Here is a 24,234-nt window from a genome sequence, read left to right as displayed (position 1 = left end):
GTCCCTCGTCTCCCTATTTTTCCATTTTGATATACTGTAGAAAGTGTAGAGATTAATAAAGCAATTTTTAAATTATAGAGATCAAAATGATATGTTTTAGAAAATTTAAGAACTAATATATAATTTACTCTGTGTTTTATAGTAATCATTTATAAAATAAAAATAGTAACTAAATAAAAGTTAAAAGTCTTTCTATTTAAATGATTAAAATTTAAAACTCGATTTAGGCGAATATAAATTAAATACGATAATATTGATGATAGGAGAGACGAGATGTTCCCTTATGTAACTCCAACCCCTTCTATCAAAGTCAGCAGGCTGAGCGGGTGAGCCCAACTAGCTTCGGCGTCAGCCCAAATAAATATCAGTATCACCACGTGTAATTTGGGATAAACGATAAATACGGATTTTCTTTTTAATTTTATAATTTTCGGTGAAATGAAACAAACATTACACACACAAGGCTGTCTTTGAACTTGCCCCCCACAAAGAAAAGGGAAGGAAATCCCCAAAATTTCCGTAGTATTCATTTTCTCTCTCTTTGGGAAAAGTCATCTTTGATCTCCTCAAGGTTCGTCCATAATTTTCTCATCTCTCATCTCTTCAATCTGGTTTGATTACTCTCATGATTTCCTTCCATGTCTTCCTCTCTGTATTTCTGTAAAATTTGTTGTATTTTGTATTGAAGAATTTATGAAGAAAACCCCTTTTTTTGTCCAACTTCATTCGAACTGATCAATTTGAGCTAAAGAAGGTTTTATTGTGTGGTTTTTGGGTGTACGGGGTTGAAATAATTGCTTGATCTGAGTTTGGACTCGTCCAAACTCAGACTCAACTGCTCAGGATCATTGGATTTTCTTTTGTTTTCTGGATTGCTAACTGTGTTGTTAAATTCAATTAATTGTTTGAAGAAAACAGTCTTGAAAGAACGAGATTTATATAAATTGAACGTGAAAATGGAAAACCCTTTTGTCCGCCTTCATTTACTTTGTTTGGATTGAGCTCAGCCAGTGAAAATTTATCTCAAAACTAAACAAAAATCAATCTACTTTTAGCATTTCATTTTTATGGTAAAGATAATAATTTTATTAATTCAAAAAAGGAAAAGAAAGGATGATAATTTCATTTCTTTTTGCTTTAAAATTAAATCCCAAGTATTTTTGCATGATTTTTTTGTGTATTTGTCCCATTTGCACATTCAAAGGTTAGAAAGAACCAAAAGAAAAATTTTTTAACAATGTTTTAGTTATGAAGAATCACTTCACTGTCGATTCTGATTCTTGTACTTGGTTGTAATATCAAGTGGTTTGACTTAGGGAATCCCTTCCTGTGTGTGTGTATGTTTGTTTGTATGCATTCTTTAAACATGAAGAGAAAGTAGTATGACTCAATTGACGGTTGTAATGCATAATTTCTAGGGAACTGCATGTATCTTCATATGCCTGGTTCAATTAAAGAAAACCCTATGATTCTTTTAAGTCTTTGAAGTGGACATAAGCCATTAAAGATAATCAAAAGTTCATATTGATTACCACTTTGCTGATTGTAATCAGTTTTGCTGATAAAATAGCTAATTGAGGAGTCTGCAAGATTATTTGAGCAATTTTCTTTTCAGACTTTCTCAAAGAGAGGGCAATGTCAACTGGAAGAAATACCCATTGGTGTTATAGATGCAGGCGACCAGTTCTCCTTCAAGGGCGTGATGCAGTTTGCTGCTATTGTCATGGGGGATTTGTCCAAGAACTAGACGATATGGTGCATATCAGTCCTCTGGATTTTTTTGGACTAGATGGTGATGAAGATCGCATCCAAAGGTTTGGTCTCATGGATGCTTTTTCTGCCTTAATGAGGCAGCGACTAGCTGACAGAAATTTTAACCATAATATCAGGGGAAGAACAGATTCAATTCCTGAGAACACTTCACCATTTGGTCCCTTATTGATTTTTGGTGGTCAAATTCCCTTTAGGTTGTCTGGGAATGGTGGGTTTGAAGCTCTTTTTAATGGGGCACCTGGAATTGGTTTTACACGAGGTAATGCTGGAGATTATTTTATAGGTCCTGGGTTAGAAGAATTGTTTGAACAGCTCTCGGCTAATGATCGTAGGGGCCCTCCCCCGGCATCCCGATCTTCAATTGATGCAATGCCTACCATTAAGATTTCACGAAGGCATCTTCATTCTGATTCACACTGTCCTGTTTGCAAAGATAAATTTGAACTGGGATCTGAAGCAAGACAAATGCCATGCAACCATATATATCATTCAGATTGTATCATCCCATGGCTGGAGCAGCACAACTCGTGTCCTGTTTGTCGACAAGAATTGCCACCACAAGGACCAGGTAGCAGCCGCAATTATCACTCAAGTGGTCAAAGCAGTAGCAGCAGTTTGGGAACTAATTCCAGTGGAAGGGAGAGTAGGGAGAATCACAGTAGACGGAATCCGTTCTCATATTTCTGGCCATTCCGTTCGTCTAATTCTAGCTCTAGCCATAATGGAGCTGCTGGAAGCAGTTCCCCGAGTGTACATGAGAACAACCACTCGATGGGATATAGTGGATGGCCTTTTGACTGAGGTCTGTATTTTAGGGACATGATTTCTTTCTGTTCTGTTGTGATCATAAGTCCTCAATTATGCTTTACAAATTACTTGGATTGGAAGTGGTTTGCGATCCTAGAGTCTTCTGAGAGTCAGTGTAAAAGTAATTGAGGTCAACTTCGTCCAGCAACTTGTGTAAATGACTCTTTCCCTTGGTGGCGAGTATTTGTGTTTTAAATGTTAAATGGATGTTGCGAATGAGTATGCTCAAAAGGGTAGATTACTATCACCTAGAAAGGAAAAATTACAATCAGAAATAAATATCTTTAGTTAATAATTGTAGTCTCAGTAGATAAGGCTTGAAGGCTGGCTTAAGGTTAATGATGATCAAATCAAGTATCCTATGCTTTGAGATGAGGTGTGATTGAAGTAAGTGTATGACAGGTTACTTTCCTGATTCCCTGCACAGATTTCCCTTACGACAATTCCTTATTAAGCCCCTCTACTGCATTGCCGTTAATTCAGCATGACAGCATCTGGAAGTATTGGCCGACAAGGTACAGCACGCACACGAACACTGCCTAGCTATGCATGAAAAGAATAAGAACAATCACTAGCTAGCATACACATTACTTTAAAACAGTTGTTCTGATTCACATCTAATTCAAACCACAAAGTTAAAGAATCAGGACATAACCCAAGAAATTTCTACCTTGACTTGCATTCTCTTAGCCAACCTCTTCAAGAAAAAACTAATTTCCACAAGAAACCACTCAGTTGGAACATAAGCCCAAACGTATCTTGCAAAGTAACCATATGGCGTCTCCCTCGTTTACCCTTTGCTCCTCAAGGCAACTTGTTTGTTAACCATGCTAGTAAACACCACATGTTACACATTATCATAAGCTCCACTTTCTTGCTAATCTTTGGTCTAATTGTGCAAATGACTTATTGATTATCCCTTTGATCTTACATTGTCTCATCACTTCTTTGGGAGGAAAAAAGATCTTATACACTTTTGGCACCTGATGCATACTTCAGAAATATGTAAGACCTTACACTGCAACCTTCAACTTTAGCCCACCACATGAACCAAAGAGCCACTACAATGTCCACTAGAGAAACCCAAACAACTACTAGAAGTTCCGATAATCATTGCATAAGATGGAGACCAACTTAGTAAGAAAAGACGAATTTAACTCTTAACACATATCAAGCCACAAAGAATGACAAAGATAATTATAGACACCTTATTTTATACCTTATTTAATGGTGGTCGATCCTTTCATACATTTTTCCTGATATAGAGCATATTTAACTTCAGTCTCTTAGTTCTCAAGTATATTTTGCACAACATTCAATGAAAGTTGAATTACTTGTTCTTCGAAGAGGTATTTTCCTATGTCGAGATTATAATGTTCATGCTTTATGAACTGAAATGGATGTAAAGATTATTGTCCACATAATAGCCCAAAGTACTCATAGATCTTATGATATTCTGTACATTCTTGCCTCTATTGGAAAATGTTTACAACACTTCAACAATCGAATCACTCATATCCATCGTAAGGGTAATCAAGCTGTAGATTTCTCATCTAATCAAGGCCACTCACATAGGGGACTCAAGGTTCTTCATCATGCTGAAGGTGAGCTAAATAGCATCTTAAAATTAGATAAAATAAACTTACCATATGTTAAGTTCAAATAAATGTAAGAGAGTAGTTCTCCTTATTTATTTTTTAATGTTAGCTTATTGTAAACGGGTAATAATATTTCCCATAACATTATTAAAATTTGCTAGGAAAATAATCTCTCTTAGAAATTTTATTTTATTTTTGCATATCAATCATTGTAAAAGATATATATCGCTTATCCTATGCACAAGGTAAATAAATGATAGGAGATTAATATTTTTCTTAGGTTTTTTATTTTTCAATTTATTTGTGGAGGTAAGGTTTATGTCTCCCTCCATAATGTACTTTATTTTTTGAGTATTAATAAAACTTTAACAGGGAACTAGTCCTGAGAGTTATTCCAACTTTAAAAAAAAAGTTGAAACAAAACTCTTCAAACGTTTCACAACGTATCCTTAGATTTTTTCTGAATTGAAATAGATGTTTAACAGTAAATTTGCAAACTATCTCAAAATTGTTTTTTAGAGTGCATTGATTGGTAAAATATTACTTAACAATGCATTTGTTGATCTCAAGATTGGTAGGTTAAAGAGGGCTGAATAGCACTTTAAAAGTATTAAAAAATTAAAAAAAAATGAATGAAGAAACTTAAGGAATGATAAAAAAGATAGGGAAATAGTTCAACAAATAAGGAAGAGTAAAGAAAAATGAACAATACAAAAGACTTTATAATGGTTTGATCCTCCTGACTTTCATTCATTGTCTTGACAACCCTTGCTTAGGAATTTTTAAACCCAATTTCATTAAGCTAGTGGAATTAACAATTTTCACGAAATTTTTATAGGCCAAGTTATCCCAATCTTTAATCTTTGATTATACAAACCCTTCAAATGTTTCCAACGTTCGATATATTTAAAAGCAATGAGTGATCTCACACTCATTAACCAAAGCAAACAGCTTTTACAAATGAACAACATGTTCACCAACAAATTTGATTACACCTTTTAGAGCACAATATATATCTTTTCCAGTGATAAGAGTTGAGCTCAAATATTAAAGATGAACTAGAGATGAGTTTTTCACACTTTCAGCCCAATTCCTTGTCCCTCTTCTTTTCCTCAGTTCAAGTCCTTTTCAACTCTTTATAGTAGATTTCAAAAATCTAGTCTCTGTGCCAAATCTGCCCATTAGATGTGTCAGAGTTTGTAGCAGACTTCTGGTTCACGTGACTTGCATAGCTGTTTGACGTCCCAAGTTAATCGCCTAAGGTTCTTCATTAGTTCGACTTACCATTTGAAGCTTTGAAATTCAGTCTTCATATTGACAGCATGACAAAGGTGTCTTAATCGATTTTGTTATTTGAAAAGCATTCATGAACTTTCATTAACAATCAGGAATGAAGCATTCCTTTTCAGGGAAGGTTTCTTGATCGATTAAAGTAGCTTTGTTTAAGCTTTTAAAATCTTGAAATGCCTCTGGAGATGTTCAAGATCTCTTAGTTGACTAACCTTTGTTTGGACTGACTTTTAGTTCACAAATCTTCAATGCTGCTTTTCCCAAAAAAAAAAAAAAAAACTATACTTGTTAATCGATTAACCAATCATCTTATCCTTATTTACACTCATTTTGGTTTTGCTTTCTTTGAAAGCTGAAGATACATATGAAAATGCTATAATTGTACCTTCAAGTAGACACATTTGAAAGCTAGAAGAGAATGCTTTGTTATTATAAAAAACAATATGGAGTCCACAATATCTCTTTTTTTTCGATGATGACAAAAAACCGCTTGATAAAGAGAATAGTATTAATGGTTCAAATATGATAAACTTGTACAATGTATATACATGTATCAAAACAATAAATTATTCTAGTATGTTCAGGTTTACAATACAAAGATATTCCATCAAGGCTAATCAACAAATTCTATTAGAGCCTAAAAAATTTTATCTGACCCTTTAAAAATTTCTTAGAAAATCATGTACAAATTAGAAAGAATTTAGGATTTTGTTACCGAAGCACCCCCTAACTATATGCAATGGGAGCAAGGGTGAGAAACAAGATATGTTTCTTGACCTAGGTAAGCATGAAGTAATTTCTCCCTCGCTACAATAAAGAAGACTTAAACCAATGGAATTTTTTGATAGTAAAGGCATAAATTCTGTTAGAAATTTTCATTATTGATGAAAAATTTTATTGTTGTTTAGTTGAAGATACTTTAGTCGGGAAAGGTCCTTCCATCGGTGAAGGAGTATTCTATCAATATATTACCAACAACTTATTCCATCAACAAATCATTGATAAGTCTAGCCCATTTTACCTGGTTAGTCCCATTTAAATTTCAATTGTAGAGTTGGTATTGGAGTAGGATATTGACAACTGATTTTAATTATTTGTGGGTTTAAATATTGTCTCTTGAGTTTAAATGCTTAAAACTCACACTTTCATTTCTTTTTAGTATTGGAGAAGGTTTATGAGCACATTGAAATGCTCTTGTGCTCTAGATAAAGCTGAAACTTTTGAAAAACATTTTGAAACTTCATGCATGTGTTGAGAGGGAGAATTTTTAAAGTTCTTATGCATTTATTATACCCTTCTCACTTTGAACTTAAAAGTTTTTAAAGAAGAGCTTAGAGACTAACAGAGCTAGGAGGAGAGTTTTCAAGAGATTTCAAATGTAAATATACTCATGATTTTGTCATATAAAAAATGGGGAGATGGTTAGCATTGAAATATCTTATGCTTTGATTTGACAAAGTTGCTTGATATCTTGGTTTTATTGACAAGCATTTGAAATTATCAAAATCATGTTTTCATCCTCCTAAAGTCTTACAAATGTTAAAAAAGCCATTCATGCTTGGAAAACATCAAAAAGCTTTCAAACATAAGTATTCAACTTGAGAAAACATACAGCAAGCATGCCTTAACTTGATATTTGATCATAAGCAAGAAACAAGATATAGCTAAAGTTAGTACCAAAATGACAAGAAATGTTAAAGAAACAAGACTACAATTGATCTAAGAGCAAAGGCAATCAATCCAAGGACAGAATGGATGAGAAAAACATGAAGAATCAAATTCCAGTTGATCTTTAAGGAGCTTAGTCAATCTTATGCAGAATGGGCAAGAAAACATGAAAACATACAATCATAATTGATCCTATAGAGGAGGTAGTCGATCCTCAAGCAACAAGCACCAGAAATCTCACATTTGAAGGAGCCATAATCGATCCCTAAGGCTTGGTAGTTGATCTTCAAGGCCAAAACTTCAAAGTAAAAATCAAACGTAAGTATTCGAGATTTTTGAAGAACATAGTAAAAATCAAGTGTTAAGCCATGATCGATCCCTAAGGCTTGGTAGTTGATCCACATTTGAAAAAGTCAGTGTAAGGGTTATTGCTTGATCTCATTTAAAAGAAAAAATCCTTTTAATAGATTAGAAATTCCTTTGTAAATCAAGGGAGTGGATGTCAGCATTTAAGAAAGCCAAACCACTATAAAAATCTTTATGTCTTGATTTATTTTTATGCTTTATGATTTATTATTGATATTTTCTTTAAACAAAAATCATTTGCTTTGCTTTTGATACAAGAAGAAAATTTGCTTTTCAAGAAGGGGTTATTTTTCATTAAGCTTGCAAAAAAAATTTTAAAATATCAATTCATCCCTTCTTGATATTCATTGCATTGAGCTTGCTGCATTAACAATAGGTATATAACATAACTTTTACAATATTCCATTGACCTATTTATCTTGAATGCATTTATTTACACAGGTTTAGTATGCTATACAGGGCTGCACTTATATTATGTCATCTTTCATGGAATATTTTGTGGTTGGTGCCAAAGTGATTTTGTTGCTATTATGGTCAAAATAATTTTTATTGTTACAACAGGTATCATCTTTCAGTCTTTATATTTTGAGCAAAATTTCAGTTTTGCTTTTCTCCCTGAGGTCTTTAATGTGATGATGTTAACAGAAGATGCCTAAAGTGTTTAAAGAATAAATGGAAAAACTCCACAATAGTAGCACTGGCATATCTATTTCTATTTGAATTTTTTATTATATGCCCTTTGGTTTGTAAGATACTTAAGTATGAATGATTTGTTATTCTATCTTATGATCGAACAATGCTACAACTTTTCATATTTATTTATAGGGTAAAATGTCTAGAGCTTCTTAAGTTTGGGCCATACGCGAGTCCAAAAGTATAAACGACGTTAACAAATAAATGCAACCTAGCACTCTCTTAGGTCGATTGGTGATGCTCTCTTATGTCAGTCAACCACCCCGCCGTTGGATTTGGCTGCGAGAGTGCTAGGTTGCACCATTCCAACACGATCTTGTGCTCGCCAACACTCGCTCCCTTGCCCATTGAGACCACCAAATCTAGCGTTCCTCGGCTAGATCCGACCATGAGAATGCCAAATCTGTTGTTCCCACGATGCTAGGGAACCCTTCCAAAGCAAGATTGCACTCGTCAACACTCCATCGTGCTACAAGAATGCTGGATCCAATGCTCCTCAACCAGATCTAGGCATCGGAGTGCCAGATTCAATGTTTCTGCAGTTGAATTTGGCCGAAAAATATCTAATCTTGCCATGCTAGTTGCCGCCACCGTTTGCAGCCATCCATGGTGGAGAAAATTTAGTTAAAGAAGAGAGAGAATACTAGGGTCGAGAGAAAATTATATTTTATATAATGGTAATTTTTAAAATTAATAAAGGTAAAATCATCTTAAAAATATTATCACCTCATTAAACTAACAAAAATATTGATAGTTGACTAATGAAAAAATTTATGTGTCTAATGAACGATATTCTTTTGGGACATAGTGTTCATTTCGAATATGAATGGACTCGTATAGAATTATGGTCAAAACTTAAGAGAGTTATAGTATTTTATCTTTATTTATATTTATAAATTGTGAACCATTAGGGTTGGCACTAACATCAGAAACATTTATTGTGCTGATTCAATGCTACACAATATATTAAGTTTAGATCTTTAGGATTTAATGATAATGAAAACAAAAGAGTGATAGATTGTTGGATGCTATATTATACCTTTGCTTAATGAACATAAGGTAAAAGGAAAAGAATTAAGGCAGGTGTGCAAAGCAGACAGCCGCACCCTTACTGCAAATTTAAAGAAGCTAAAGGAGCTCTAAATAATTCTCTCTACGACTCTATATGTAGCCTACTAAGATTTGAAAATCTCTGAACACCATATTCAATATGGCACTTAGGGGAACCATGTACCTTTTCAGTTGTCATGCCTTTCTCATGTATAGACAGTACCTTTGCCCCGTGTTCCAAACAACTTGCTTCGTGATGTGTACGAACAGTTTTTTTACTTGGTGTAACAATTTTTATACATTTTGTAATAAATATTATTTGTAGATATGTGGAATACTGATTGGTAGAATTGTTGCTTTTTTTTTTTCAGATATCTTGTTTATTGATGAATACAAAATAATTTTTATACATATTATGATAGTTTTTGTATATTTATTAACAAATATTATTTGTACATATATCACATGTTAAGTTAAGCAGTAAAATTCTATCAGTAACAACATTCACAATTTTTTACCATCGATTCACAATTTTTTAATATCAAGAGTGTACAAAATTCTTAAAGCCCATTGCATAGCGCAAGGCTTTACTAGTTTATCAATAGTTTCTCTGCCATTAAAAAGAAAGTTCATCATTTAAACAATTCATTTCTATTCAATAATTGTATGGATAAAGAAATTCAATAATTATAATAACTTAAAAAGGCATTTTTAATTATAACTATATCTGGACACATCATCCATTACGTGAGTGAACGAAGAACAATTAGTGAAAAGAAATTAAAAAAAAATGTAAAAAATAGGTGGAAGAAATTTGGGAATCTACAGTTTCGGTTACCCAATCAATCCACTTCTAAAGCTTCCAATCTTGTCTTATTTTCTGCTTTATATATATGTTACTTTTCCTCTCTCTCATCTCGCACCTTTGCTTCATCAAAAACCTAAAATCTAAAGATTCAGCCAAGCCATCTTCTATTCTAACAGATGGCTGACAAAAACCAGTAAACAAACCACCCCTCTGTTAGAACAAGAATCCACACTTTTCCTTATTTTCTTCAGTTTTTCTCTTCTATTGGGTCTGGACTTTCCAACTGCAACTGGAAAATGCATATTGAAGTTAATGAATTTATTTTCTTTCTTTCTTTTTATTTTGTCAATTTCTTTGTATGGTTTAGCTTCTTCCAGTTGATTAAATTTGATTAAGTTAATATAAGCTATTATTTGATCATGAAAAGGAAATAACCTTGATTCATTAATGAAGATTATATTTGGAAGAAGAAAGAGTGAGAAGATATATTTGGAAAGGTAAAAATTTAAGTTTAATAAAGAAAAACAAAAAAGGTTAAACTGGAATCAATTAGTGATTTGTTGATGTGACATGTGGTAAATCGATAGAATTCAAATTCAAGGATGTGGCTTTGAATTGAATGGTTTCTCCGGTTATCAAACAAGTCAAATGGAGAGCAGCCACGTGTTAAAATTTTAAAAAGCATAATTAATTAAATGATGATCTAGATTTACAAAACATGTGTTAAAACATAATTAATTAGATAATTTTTATATGTTTGTTATTGTTTAAACTTTTTTAAATAATTCCAAAGTGTTTGATTCAAGTTATTAAACTCATAATAGTATAGACTAAGTGTATGTGGTGTGATAATGTTATAAATCAACTCGTTGAGTTGAAAAATTTTAATTTTATTGCGAAAACTGTTAATTTTTTTAAAATTTGAAAAGATATTATATTTAAAATTATTTACAATAATTTTAAAAAAATTTTATTTATGCTCAATTAAGTTTTTATATATTTTTTAATAAAATAAAATTTTATAATTACTTATTGATCGATCATTATTAATTAAAATGTCATTTCTAACATATATAGTACCGACGTAATATGTTGATATATCACCGCAAATGATGGTGTGAAATACTTATATTGTCTGATGACATGGTCAAATGATATTTTTATTTTTCACATTAGTATTAAATGGATATAAAATGATAAGTGATTTTTTAATTAATCATAATTAATAAACTATTATCGTAAGAATTTATTTAATTCAGAATAAAATTATAAAAACGTAATAAAAAATAAAAAAATGATTTAAATTGTTTTGCATAATTCAAAGATATTACAAAGCATGATATGTCATTGGAAAAATTATGCTAAAGGTTAACATTAGATGGAAAAGAAAAGAAAAAGGGGGAACTGTAAAAACAGAATAATTGACCGCGGTGTCCGTGTCTTGTTCCTTTTCAAAGTTGAGGTACTCGTCATAAATAAATTAAAAAAAGCAATCCTCACTTGTCAATTTGCAGATAGATACTTGACTCTCTCTTTCCTTCATCTTCAAAGTTCACACCCTACACATATTTTCTCGTCTTAAATGTAAAACAAGAATAAACAAACGAAGAAAGAAAGAAATTAGCAACACAAAGGCAAGGGTTTTCCCTCTCGCGGAAATTACAATTTAGAATGTTGTAAAAATGGCGCACCTTGTGATGTATGGTGGTTGAGTTTGTTGGAGGAGAAGGGCCAAAAATGGGTGCACCAAACGCAGAGGCAGATCAGGAAAGCAGGGAGAGGAAGCAAGGGGGTGGTTCATGATGCTGATGGTGCATTATGGGAAAAGGTGAGGAAGAGCAGAGGTTGAGTACAAGTGTGAACAGTGAGGTATCGGTGGAGAATGCCGGCGGTCCAATTTCAAGCTTAAGCTTACTATTTGCTCCCTCTGCCTCTGCCTGTGGCTGTGGATGCAAATCTCTCTTTGGCCTTAGATGCTTCCTCGTGTTGCTCCTATCTCTTGCTCTCTTCCTCTCTGCTTTATTTTGGCTGCCCCCTTTTCTTAATTTTTCAGATCAATCTGATCTGGATCTTGATTCCAGGTTCAAAGGTCCGCCTATTGCTTTCCTACCTTTTATTCTTTAATTTATATTCATTTTAGTATGTGCATGGATAATGGATCTGTATTTTGTTCTTACATTTTATCTTCTAGGTGGTTCCTGTTTTCTGAGTTATTTTTGGGTATTTCAGGGAATGTGTGAAGAGGAAACGATAATGTAGTAAAATCCCTATCAACTTGATCTTCTTAAGACTTTTTAAATTTTATTTATCAATGTCTCTTGTCTGTAGGAAAATTCCATTAATGGAAAGTGGGTTTACAGTGGTTATTATCAGTTTTTGTCGGTGGATTGCTGTTCTTACATGGTTTGCCCAGAAATTAAAGGGAAATAAATGAATTTAAGGATTAAAATTTTACTTTTAGGGCCCGATTAGCTTGAGGAACTGTTTTCCATTTCTTATTCCCACTTTTACTCTAGATGTAATCAATAAAATCAGATAACTAAATTTGGAAACTCCTTTTTTTGTCACTTTCTGAAAATTTGGATAATTATTTTTAATTTTTTTGACTTTTTTTTTTTATTTAGGAAAAGAGGGATTTGAATCTTGCTCTTTGAGCAGTCCAATCATGCACACCGACTGCTGAGCCAAATGCTCAAGTGCTTTTTTTTTTTGGTTCGTTCAACAAAAATGCAAGTGTTTCCATGTCCAAAAAACAATTTAGTTTTTTATGCTATTCCAAAATTTAGAAATTCTCCTCTCTTTCATTGATCATATTTGGAGTAAAAGTGGAGATGGAAATCAAAGAATATTTTCCCAGACTAAAAAGGTGCTTGCTCCTTAATTTAGTGGTTTTCCCCAACGTATTTTGATTTTGGCACATGACAGGAGAATATTTTGAAAATCTTGTGATTATTTGCTGTTTTCTTTTCCAAATTTTGCTTTATATACGTTGGTGTGGCATTTGTACTCATTTTTCTTCCTTCAGCATTTTATAAATCAAATTGTGATACTTGAGTAAATTAATTTTTAAGTTTAAATATGACTAAATTAAACCACAATTTTTTTTAAAATTTTTTTATGTTCTCTTATTTTATAGTTGGGTGATGGAAATTTTGACCTTTGAAATATATTTTTGACGAAAGGTGCATTGTCATTTACCAATTAGGCTAGACCTTTGCAACAAGTAGCACCTTAACTCTGTTGATGATTTTTGCGTCAAAACATTTTGTGTGGGATTTATATTCTAGTATAGCCTGTCAATAATGGGAAAAAGAAAATATGGGGAGAGTTTTTCACTTTGGTTATCTGTCGAACAGAAGGATGCTTTAGTCGATACTGTACACTAACTTTTTTACATGGATAGAAATATTTTATAGATTGAATTTCTTTTTAAGTAAAATTTGTCACCCATGAGGGTGTTAGAGCAATTTTATTATTGCTGGCAATCACTTCAAATCTCAAGCATTGGTTGCTTCTTTTTAGAAAATTTTAGTTCCCTTTTGCTGAAGTGGTTTGGTGATCTTTCTTTCTGCAAAGTTCAGGGGAAGCAACAGTATACCTAAGATTTGGAGTGTAAGGGTTCAATTTGATACAACCAATGGCAATCAATGTAATCAAGTTGATTCAACATGATTAAAAGCTTGACCTTGACTTCATTACAATCTTGAGTCTAGGCTACTTTTGCAAAACTTGAGACTTGAAACAAGCTTGATTTTCTTCACCTTGGGCTTGATCTAGCTGATCGAGTGCGATTTCTTTAGGCTTGAGTATCATTAAGCTCTAGCTCAGGCTTGGATATTTGCTTATTTATATATCACTATATATACACTAAAAAGATCAAAATATTAATCAGGTCTGGGACCAACTTGAGCTGAGCATTGAAATATTTGAACTTGGCTTGCTAGACTAATTGAGCTACTCAAACCTAAGTTCAACTTGATGATGAACAAGTTGAGTTTAAGTAGCCAGTGAGTAGAGCTGACTCACTTGCACGCATATTTAGAGTCCATTATATAGAAAGTAGTTTACTTTGGATCAAGAAATAGACATTGGTCGTTGGATATTTTGTCAATAACTCCACTGTTGATGCATGCTTGTAGAGTTCTTTGGATGTGGGGTGAGGTAGGATTTCAAACAAGTGAAGTAAAATGGAGTAAGAGTGGCAGAAAGGGGGATTGGAGCAGACCTTGGGCTGGCGATGATAGATAGAAGACGTAGGAAGTTGAATCAATGTAGTGAAGTTGGAAGTAGAAATTAAGGAACTTGTAAACAAAAGGTTGAGGGGGAGGAATACAGAGCTACATATGAAGTTTGCAAAAGACTTCCAAAAATGATTTGCAAAGGCCATATGTCTAGGCTAAAGGTGTAGTTAATGCCACCGTTTAAGAAGCTGCCAACTCAATTTTCATTAAAGTAATTCCTGGTAAATCTGAAGTGACTGGTCGTGGTTGTGTTTTTTTGACAAGGAATGTCAGGTGATACTACTTGCTGGAATGGGGATGAAGGAAGCGCTTATGAACTCCAATGAGAGGTTAAGAGAGGAACCCTTTCACTACCTGAATATGACAGCCACCATGCCCATCTCTCTCGATGCTGACGAGTAGAAACTTGAGTTTTCCTGGATAGAATTTCCTTAGGTTTCTGTGGCTCTTGTGAACAAATGGTTTACTTTTGCTGTTGTTATTGATCTGGTTCAATTTAAATGGAAAAATGGTAAAATGCATAAATAAGTCAGTGCTGAATGCAATATGCAATGGTCAGTGATACATGAAGATCATTGCCTATTTTATGAAGAAATAATTACAAGAAAAAGGGTATAAATCCCATGATATGGCACGTTTATGGACAAGCTCAGACTGTTTTATGGCAGATCATATAGCTGTCCAGTTCAGGTCCCCTTTTTGTGATCTCAAAATCCATACTGGTAGTAACCAAAATTCATTTGGGCTGGCATAGATAAAATTTTTTCGTGGGTTGATTAGGTAGAGGTTCTTTTTGCTTTAAGTATAAATGTGCAATACAAATAATACCAGAATCTGCTAATTGTAATAACAATAGTGCTGGCATTATCATCAAAGTTTATGAAAACCAAAACTTTCTAGGAAGAAACAGGCAGTTCTGTATCACTAAAGCTATCTTATGACTGTTTTTCTATACTCATATCTATTCAGTAAAACCGGGAGGAATTTGGGGTCATAGTTTTGTTGAGCTATGTGCAGCTGTTGTCTAGGAGCAAAACAATAAGTGGTTTACTGGGTGTAATATCATTATGTAATGCATTGTCGGATGAATTGGTTTTGGTTTTAGATGTAAATTTGACTGGCAAGAAATTCCTAATTCCTTTTTAAAGGTGTGAGAATTATCTATGATGTATCAACTTCGTCCAAGACCTTTGCATTCATTATGGTAATTGTAATAGTATTTGTTTATATTGTGATCTGACTGAAGATGGACAATAAGATTGGCTGATTTCATCTTTTGAATTTAGAATCATAATAAAATGTTATTGTGAGCATGAATTTCAGATTATCCATGAAAAATGGTTTTTGGTTGAAATTATTATATTGACAATCCTTATTTGTCCAGATCATGATATAGTAGCAGGTTTTGATGTTGAGAAGCCGGTTTCTTTTCTGGGAGACAATATCTTGCAGCTCGAAAATGACATATTTGATGAGATAGGCTTTCCCACAAGCAAAGTATATACTTCAATCCTCTTTTATTCCGTATGTACTTCATAGAATTTTTGTCTAGATCTGATTAGTTCTTTGAATCAGGTGGTTATCTCATCTCTTGAGCCTTTAGCTGGATCAAACATAACAAAGGTTGTCTTCGCGGTTGATCCTGACGTAAGATATTCCAAAATATCTTCAACTTCTCAAAGTTTGATAAGGGCATCATTTGAATCTTTGGTTATACACCAACCATCTCTACGCTTGACTGAATCCTTGTTTGGGGTTCCACGTGACTTTGAGGTGCTAAAATTCCCTGGAGGAATTACTGTAATTCCCCCACAAAGTGCATTTCTTCTGCAGAAAGTGCAAATCCTTTTCAACTTTACCTTGAACTTTTCTATTGATCAAATACAAGGAAATTTTGAGAAAATGACAAGCCAGCTCAAGGCTGGATTGCGTCTAGCCACATATGAGGTTAGGCAATCTTTCGTTTTCTCTTGATTTTGATTCATTATTTATTTTTTGGCAATATAGTGCTTGGATTTTTATGGAGAAAAGATTAAAGCTTGTTATGTACTGTAAGAGATTTTTTTAGCTGTAGCATCTCATATGCAGAATCTGATGGGTTTTCCTTTGTGAATTCAGAACTTGTATATTAGCTTATCAAATTCTAAAGGCTCCACAGTTGCTCCCCCCACTACAGTTCAATCCTCTGTTCTACTGGCTGTGGGGAATACTCCTTCAATGCCAAGATTGAAGCAACTAGCTCAAACCATCACAGGTTCTCATTCAAGAAACCTTGGCCTGAACAACAATATGTTTGGTAGAGTTAAGCAAGTTCGTCTTTCATCCATTTTGCAACATTCCCTTCATGGAGGTGATGGTAGTTCAAACTCATGGTCCCCTTCTCCTGCCCCTCTGCCTCATCCTCACCGCAGTCATCATCATCATCGCCATCACCACCACCACCACCACCATCACCATAGTGATGTTCTAGCTCCTGCAGTTTCGCCTGCTACATCAACTGAGAAAGGTGCAGCTGCACCTGAAGATTATTCACCTGCTCCAGAGAGAATTTCACCTGCAACCCCATGGAGTTACAAGGCAAATCCTCCAGGTTGCCAACATAGAAATAAAAGGATCAAGGGGAAGACTGGACAGGAGTCGAATATAGCCCCAGTTGTCGCACCTAAAATTTCTCCTACCCGTTCTGCTGCCCCACCACATGTACATCCATCAGCATTGGCCCCCAAACCTAAACCCAGGCCAATCTCCCATTTGGTTCCCACATCTAGTCCACTACCAAATGTAGCATTTGCTCATGTTGAGGCTCCATCAAAGAGTAAATCAAATAAAGAGAATCCTGACAGGACACCTTCAGTTTCACCATCACCAATAGCCTCTTTATGTGAGTAAATAATTTTTTTATGCATAGTTAAAGCTATTATTTTGACATCTTGGCCTATTGCTGAACATCATAGATAAACTTGTGATATCTGATGACTGTTTTGCTCATGCAGTAATTTTTATTTGGATTAGATGCTCAACTGTTGAATTTTTAGTCTTTCTAGAATTTTAAGAATCATTATGGTGGTCAGTTTAATTTATATTTGGGATCGATGCTCTGCTTTTTCACAATCTTATGTACTTTTACAGTCATTTCTTGAAGTTTAATATTCATTATAGTGGTCAGTTTAATTCATATTTAGATCAATGCTCTACGTTTCCTTCTGTACATGTGTGCTAATATCTCCCTTTTCGCAGCCTCTACAGGTTTTCCAACTATGCAATGGCCGCTTCCACTCCTATTAGCTATAATAATACATTTATAACAACAGAGGAACAACCTGTTTTCTAGTTAACAATCACTTCACTAGTAATCAAGGGAGTCAAGTTGTATAATCCAAATTTAAAGGAGCTGTACCAACTAGAATTCTGTGGGTGAGAGCAGTGCAAAGGGTGTGCCCTCATGTCCGGTTGGATATATGTTGTTTTCATGCTGTAAATATTTAATTAAAATATCTAGTGGCAGCATTTTCAGGTCAAAGTCACATTGGTGGCAGGCCCTAGATTATGTGAATTGCCACTGTTTTGTGTATTCTCTTTTGCGGAAATCAAAGGGGGAAAGAACAAATCTATGTGCATTACCTTCATCTTTTTCTCCTCTTCTACTTTTAGATCAAGTCAATCAGGTTTGTTTCTAACCTCAAATGGTCTACTACGGTATTTATATTTTGTTGAAAGCATAACAGTACAGTTAGCATAAGCTGCTGCCAAATAGGTATATTATGGGTAAGGTCTAAATTGGCTTGGGTTATTATTTTTCCATCTGCATATGCGCACACTCAAACATATATACATACACATGTATGTATATGTTTTTGTATAGGAATCAACTTACACTAAAAAACATTGATTGTTGCACTTTTTCATATGTTTTTGTACAATTTATATTCTGTTTTAATTCAACTATCAAAATTCATGCCCTTGGGTGTTTGATCTCACGGTAAATTATGGGTTCGTTTGGAACGGATGAAACTTTTTTCCGGAAAATCTTTTCAAGAGTTGTGTGTAAAACAACTTATGAGTCCTATAACCAAAAAAAAAAAAAANCTAAACAAAAAAAAAAAAAAAAAAAAAACCTTATGAGTTCTAATGGAAAAATAACACCCTGAAGACTTGTAAAATGTTTTATGCTTTTAAATGGCGTAAGGCATTTTCCAAAAGCTATCTAACCTTTGCACCAAACCCTTCACACCCGTTTCCCCAAGGCAAACGACTGGCCATCACTGCCCGCCGTCCCATTCGTCTGCATCAAGACCAGCCACCACGTCGCTAGTTTCCTCCAACGATAACATCCCTCCCCTTCTCAGAGCCCTCTTTCGTCCCCCTTGCTTTTCTTCCCTCTTTTTCATCCCATTTTTTCAATCTCCATTTCCTTCTCTTCCTCATTTTCCTTTACCTCTTCGCTTTGTTTGTCGTTGTTTTGCCGAGCCCAAGGAAACCCAACCTTAACTATATTTGACAAGATTTCCCGTTTCTGGTTTTCGAAAGCCTTGCTAATAGGACCAACAACATTACCCACGAATTTTTATGTTTCATTGTTGCAGTGCTCTGGTCGAGCATTGATTACTTTTTTTATTTTTGCAAAATTTGCTTCACCAACTAAACTATAAACTGAATATTAGTTTGATTTTTAATGACATAATACCTAAAAAAAATCTTCAAATTATTAAAAAAATTCAAATAAATTCTTATTCTTTTATTGTATTCTATTAAATACATATACTTTTATTTTTAATCAAATAAATTTTTATATTTTTATTTTAAATCAAATAATTTTTTATAATTAATGGTTGATTTAGTTAAAATATTATTTATCATTCTATATCAAATTGTGCTGTTTTAATATAATGACATATCATAATTGATGATGACTTGATTTGTTGACATATTATAATTGATAATAAGGTGGCATAATAATATTATCGTGTGGTATTTTTGACCCTCTACATTAGTATCACTCAATGTTATGTGGGTATAAAATAGTAAGTGATATTTTAATTATTAAAAATTAATTCACCATTAGTTATAAAAGTTTATTTGATTTAAAATAAAAATATATGGGTTTGATTGAATGTAATAAAAGAATAAAGGCTTATTTAATTTTTTTAAAATAATTTAGGGGTTGCTTTGAACATTAGGTCATTTTTGATTAATTTATTTTGAGTTATTATAAATTTGTTTGGCTTTTGCTTAGTTTGCTTTAAATCATGAAAATTTATTAATGATAATGAAAATTTTATAATTTAATAAGCATGAAAACAATTCTGTTGATAAAGAGAAAACAATGATATAATGGGAGGAAGATTTTTGTATTGTAATTTTGAAGGTTTGTAAATCTTGATAAAATTTTTCATTGTATTCCAAACATCGGAATATATAATTTTTAGTGATATCTAGAGTTCAGAAAATGTTTTTTTTCTTCTTTGAGGAGGTTATTTTCAACAAAATTATTGTCCTTCACAAAATCAATTTCTAATTTTCCATATTTGGTAAAGAATTAAATTCGATACTCTCTTTTTCAAAAAAAAAAAAAAAACTGCTATAATTGATGCTTTGCTCATATAAATTATAAAACCACATTCCAGTTTAACTGCCTTCGGATGTCGGAGCAGTCTCCGACTAGGTGCCCCATTATACAATGGAAATTCTTGCTCTTTACCCAGCCAATCATTTGCAAGCGGTCCGCCTCAGCCTCATCAATATGAATTTCCTCCTTTCAAAGCCCATAAAAACAGCCCTCAAGTCTGCTTCAGTCGCACCTTTGACTGCACCCAAATTTGTAGCTCCCGCTAAAACCAGTTTCCCAGTGATATCCCGAACAATAAAACCGCCGTTCAATAAAATTAACGCAGCATCAACATTTAATTTATATCCTGATGGTAATGTCCAGCTCACATTTTCCTCCACCCATGGTCTTGAGACCGATTCCCCGCCAGAGTTGGCTATTTGATATTGAGTGCACATATCCATTCCCAATTGTGCAACCTGCCATGCATCAGACCCTTTATTAATTCTGAAATATAAATTCATTCCGATTTCTCCGTTCTGCCCATAAGACGCAGCATATCTCCTTCATCTCTGTTTGCTTGACTTGCTGCAACAAAACATGGCACCATTCTCTTATCTTGGAATAAATACGGCACCACATTTCTAAAACCCCATTTGGTACTCAACCAAACAGCTCTTGTAAAAGTACATTCCCAAAAAACATGCAAATTTGTCTCAACAGTTTGTGAACATAACGGACAAATGGTATCAATGGCAACCTTTCTCTTAGCCAACGCAACCCTCGTAGGTAAACAACTGTGAAATATTCTCCATATAAAGACTAAGATTTTCCTAGGAATATGTAGATTCCATATCTTTTTCCACACCTTAAAAGCATCATCATTTGAACTAGCAGAAGTACCAGTATTACCATCTAACATGCATAACAACTTATAACCCAACTTAACTTCATAACCACCAGTTTTGCTAGTAAACCACACAAGTCGATCTTCAGACCTACGATAACTTAATGTCAATGAACAAATTAAAGATGACTCGTAAGGAGGGAAACAGGAATTTACCTTATCAACGTCCCATTCCATTCGGTCATGATGGACAAACTGAGCCACTTTAGTTGAATCTGCCACCACTACTGCACATGTAATCACCTTTCTAGGGGTATTATAAGGAACCTAATTGTCCATCTTATCCAAAACTTTCTTCCCATCACCAACCCTCCAATAAGAACCTTTTCGAATTAAATCTTGACTATCTTTAATATTGCGCCACTTTAGTTGGTGCAAGACGAAGTTAGACGTTAGCTTCATTATATCCCTAAGACTATTAGCATTATTCCCTTTTGCATACCGAGTGGTGGGGGCGTAATAAGTTTTAAGGATAACGTCTATTGAAAGGCTCGCCTTCAAGTCAATTTTGTCGATTCTTAAATTCCATCTAAACCACATTTGCACCAACAATTTTAAGACTTATTTTTCGTGGTGCTGGAATTCAATGGCTTTCTTAAAAGTGATACACCAACATCGTCAAGCTAGATCGCTTTGAAGGAGGAAACTTTATTCATTGGCAAAAGATGGATTTATTTGATGGTGACAAAGAATGTGACAAAATGTTTCCTTATCGGATTACAAGATAAGTTTTCTTTCCTTACTTGATATGCATGATATTGTATTTCATATGCATGGAAAATGTATATTGGTTGGAAAAAAAGATTTTGTTATATTCATATATGATCTTGATATGGATGAGGTCATTGTTGTTTCTTTTATAATTGACATACTTCTCTCATTATGAGAGACATTAAGAAAACTTTAAAGTATAAGAAAGAGAAGATATCTCTTGAGGACCTTGGTAATCATCTTCGAACAAAAGATGATTGTTGCAACCAGGATGTAGTCACAAACAAAATGTGAAAGATAAAAATCCTATAGTAAACCATCTTGAGTTGATGAAGGTCCATGTGATGAAAGACACAAGGCATGGGTATGCTGCATTCCTATTATACATTAAGGTATAATGATGCCAATATGTAAATACCATCAAGGTTCATGTGATAGGTGGACATGTGACATTCCTATTATACATTAAGGTATAATGATGCCAATATGTAAATACCATCAAGGTCCATGTGATAAGTGGGCATGTGGCATTCCTATTATACATAAAGGTATAATGGTGCCAATATGTAAATTTTCAAAATGGTGGGGGATTGTTGGTGTATTTTCAAAATAAAATGTTATGTTACATAATGAAAAGCTATCTTAACTCAAAGGTTATGTCACATAAGGTGACATAGTGTGACTATTGGATTGTTGGTAGGCTTTCATGTGAATGGTTATGTCTCTTGGTAAAATTACGTCCAAAAATTATGAGACAAATTAGAAAAACACCATAGCTCAAAAGTTTAAATATGAAAAGTTATTGTTTCAAATTGTAACTCAAAGATTATGTTTTATGGAATGAATAGTTGTCTTTTCATAAAATGATTATTGAAACAATACCTTTATCCAAAAGTTATGTCTTGCAAAATGTAAAGATGTCTTTTAGACAAAATAGTGCCTTGATGAAAGGGTTGTGTCCTTGAAGAAGAGACATTTGCAAGCCTATATAAAGGGCTTGTTGCCAACCATTTTGATACATCAAATCAAAAACAAAACAAGAGCAGAAAAATCAAGAGCAAGAAAAGTGTTGTGTTCTATTAACATAAACACTTAAGTGCCCATCAACTACAAAAGCGACCAAATTCTTTATAATCTATTTGCTATAGGAAGTAGGCTTTAAGGTTGAACAACTTTGCAAACCCTTAGGTGTATCTAGTGGTCTACTCTCGTAAAGTGCAAGACGAAGTTAGACATTGGTTTCATTGTATCCCTAAGACTATTTGCATTATTCCCCTTTGCATACCGAGTGGTGGGGGCGAAATAAGTTTTAAAGATAACGTCTATTGAAAGGCTCGCCTTGAAGTCAATTTTGTCGGTTCTTAAATTCCATCTAAACCCATTTGCACGAACATTGTGTCAATCTCCATCTAAAGACACCACCCTTTTTTTAGTCAACATAGTCAAATTAAAAAATTTGGTATCTCGGAATCCCATACCTCCAAAGTGTTTCGATAAGCACATGGACATCCAATTCTTCCAATGAGTCTTGGAATTTTTATCACACTTTCACCAAAATTTAGCCACAACCAAATCAATTTCCCTACGTAGTCCATCAGGCAGTTTAAAGTAGCTTATCACATTATTGGGAATAGACTATACCACTACTTTAATGAGCACCTTTCGACCAGCAATCGAAAGCATCTTGTTCTTCCAATTGGAGATTCTCTTAAGAACTTTCTCTTTAACATACTTAAATATTTACTTTTTGGACCCTTCACATATAAGGGGCAAACCAAGATATTTATCCCCCATTAATCTTTTCTCACTTCTAACAGTTGACTGACTGCTTCTATATCTTCCTCACTTGTACTCTGGCTGAACAAAAAAGCATATTTATCATAATTTATTTGTTAGCTTGACACCAACTCATACTCTGAAAATAAATCTCTCAAAGCTCGCACTTCTGGTAACTTCGTTTTACCAAAGATCATACTATTATTAGCGAATAACAAGTGAGTCAAAGTTGGGCCACCTCTATTAATCTTCAATCTAGAAATATTTCTGCTAACAGTTGCTGCATTTAACAAACAAGAAAGGGCTTCAGTAATAATGACAAATAGAGAAGAGGATAAAGGATCACTTTGCCTTAATTTTCTTGTAGGCACAATTATGCTTCAAGGGGCACCATTAACAAGAACCAAATAAGTGATTGTGGTAATGCACTGCATAATCATGTCAACAAACTTTTCTGGAAATCTCATCTTCATCAAAATATCATGGACAAAAGGCCACTCTACTTTGTCATAGGCCTTACTCATATTCACTTTCAACGCAAAGTTGCCAACTAGTCCTAGTCTTTTGTTATGGAGATTGTTGTTGTGTGCTTTGTTTGTGTGATGTGAAATGTGTTCAAAATTAAATGCATAATACAAGCAAAGACAACGTGCAAATGTACATGATTGTAACTAGTAATACAGTGATAAGTTGAGTTTGTCTGTCTATGAAACCTCGACCTCCGTAGACACATAACTAAAAGTAGATGTGATAACACAGACTAGGGGTAATTTCGTCATTTTTCTTAGTGAGCTTCTGGAAGTAGGTTTTCTAATATTATTAAGGCCTAAGTAGGCCTAAGGAATACATGAATGATATATATAATAATAAAATAAACAAAGAAAATAGAAATAATGATATTTTCACAATAGGGCAAAATGGTCATTTTGCATATTAGGACTAAATTTTTAAGTTTTCGTGAACTCGAGTACTTCTAGACTATTATGGACTTTGTCTCAGTA

General features: G+C 33.8%; 2 protein-coding genes across 2 annotated transcripts; both read left to right on the top strand.

Moving 5' to 3' along the window:
• Positions 387 to 2,802, top strand: LOC18598571 (probable E3 ubiquitin-protein ligase RHC1A). Its single transcript, XM_007028145.2, has 2 exons — positions 387 to 571; positions 1,616 to 2,802. Exon 2 carries the CDS (start codon positions 1,636 to 1,638, stop codon positions 2,572 to 2,574), a length of 939 nt encoding a protein of 312 aa, XP_007028207.2. The 5' UTR covers positions 387 to 571; positions 1,616 to 1,635; the 3' UTR covers positions 2,575 to 2,802.
• LOC18598570 lies at positions 11,552 to 18,056 on the top strand. The gene is made up of 5 exons (XM_007028142.2): positions 11,552 to 12,142; positions 15,679 to 15,791; positions 15,870 to 16,241; positions 16,413 to 17,175; positions 17,532 to 18,056. Exons 1-5 carry the CDS (start codon positions 11,872 to 11,874, stop codon positions 17,597 to 17,599), a joined length of 1,587 nt encoding a protein of 528 aa, XP_007028204.2. The 5' UTR covers positions 11,552 to 11,871; the 3' UTR covers positions 17,600 to 18,056.

Source organism: Theobroma cacao, chromosome 5 (genome assembly GCF_000208745.1).
Source record: "Theobroma cacao cultivar B97-61/B2 chromosome 5, Criollo_cocoa_genome_V2, whole genome shotgun sequence".
Taxonomy (NCBI): Eukaryota; Viridiplantae; Streptophyta; class Magnoliopsida; order Malvales; family Malvaceae; genus Theobroma; species Theobroma cacao.
The sequence above is the reverse complement of the archived record's forward strand: the minus strand, read 5'-3'. Positions and strand labels throughout refer to the sequence as shown.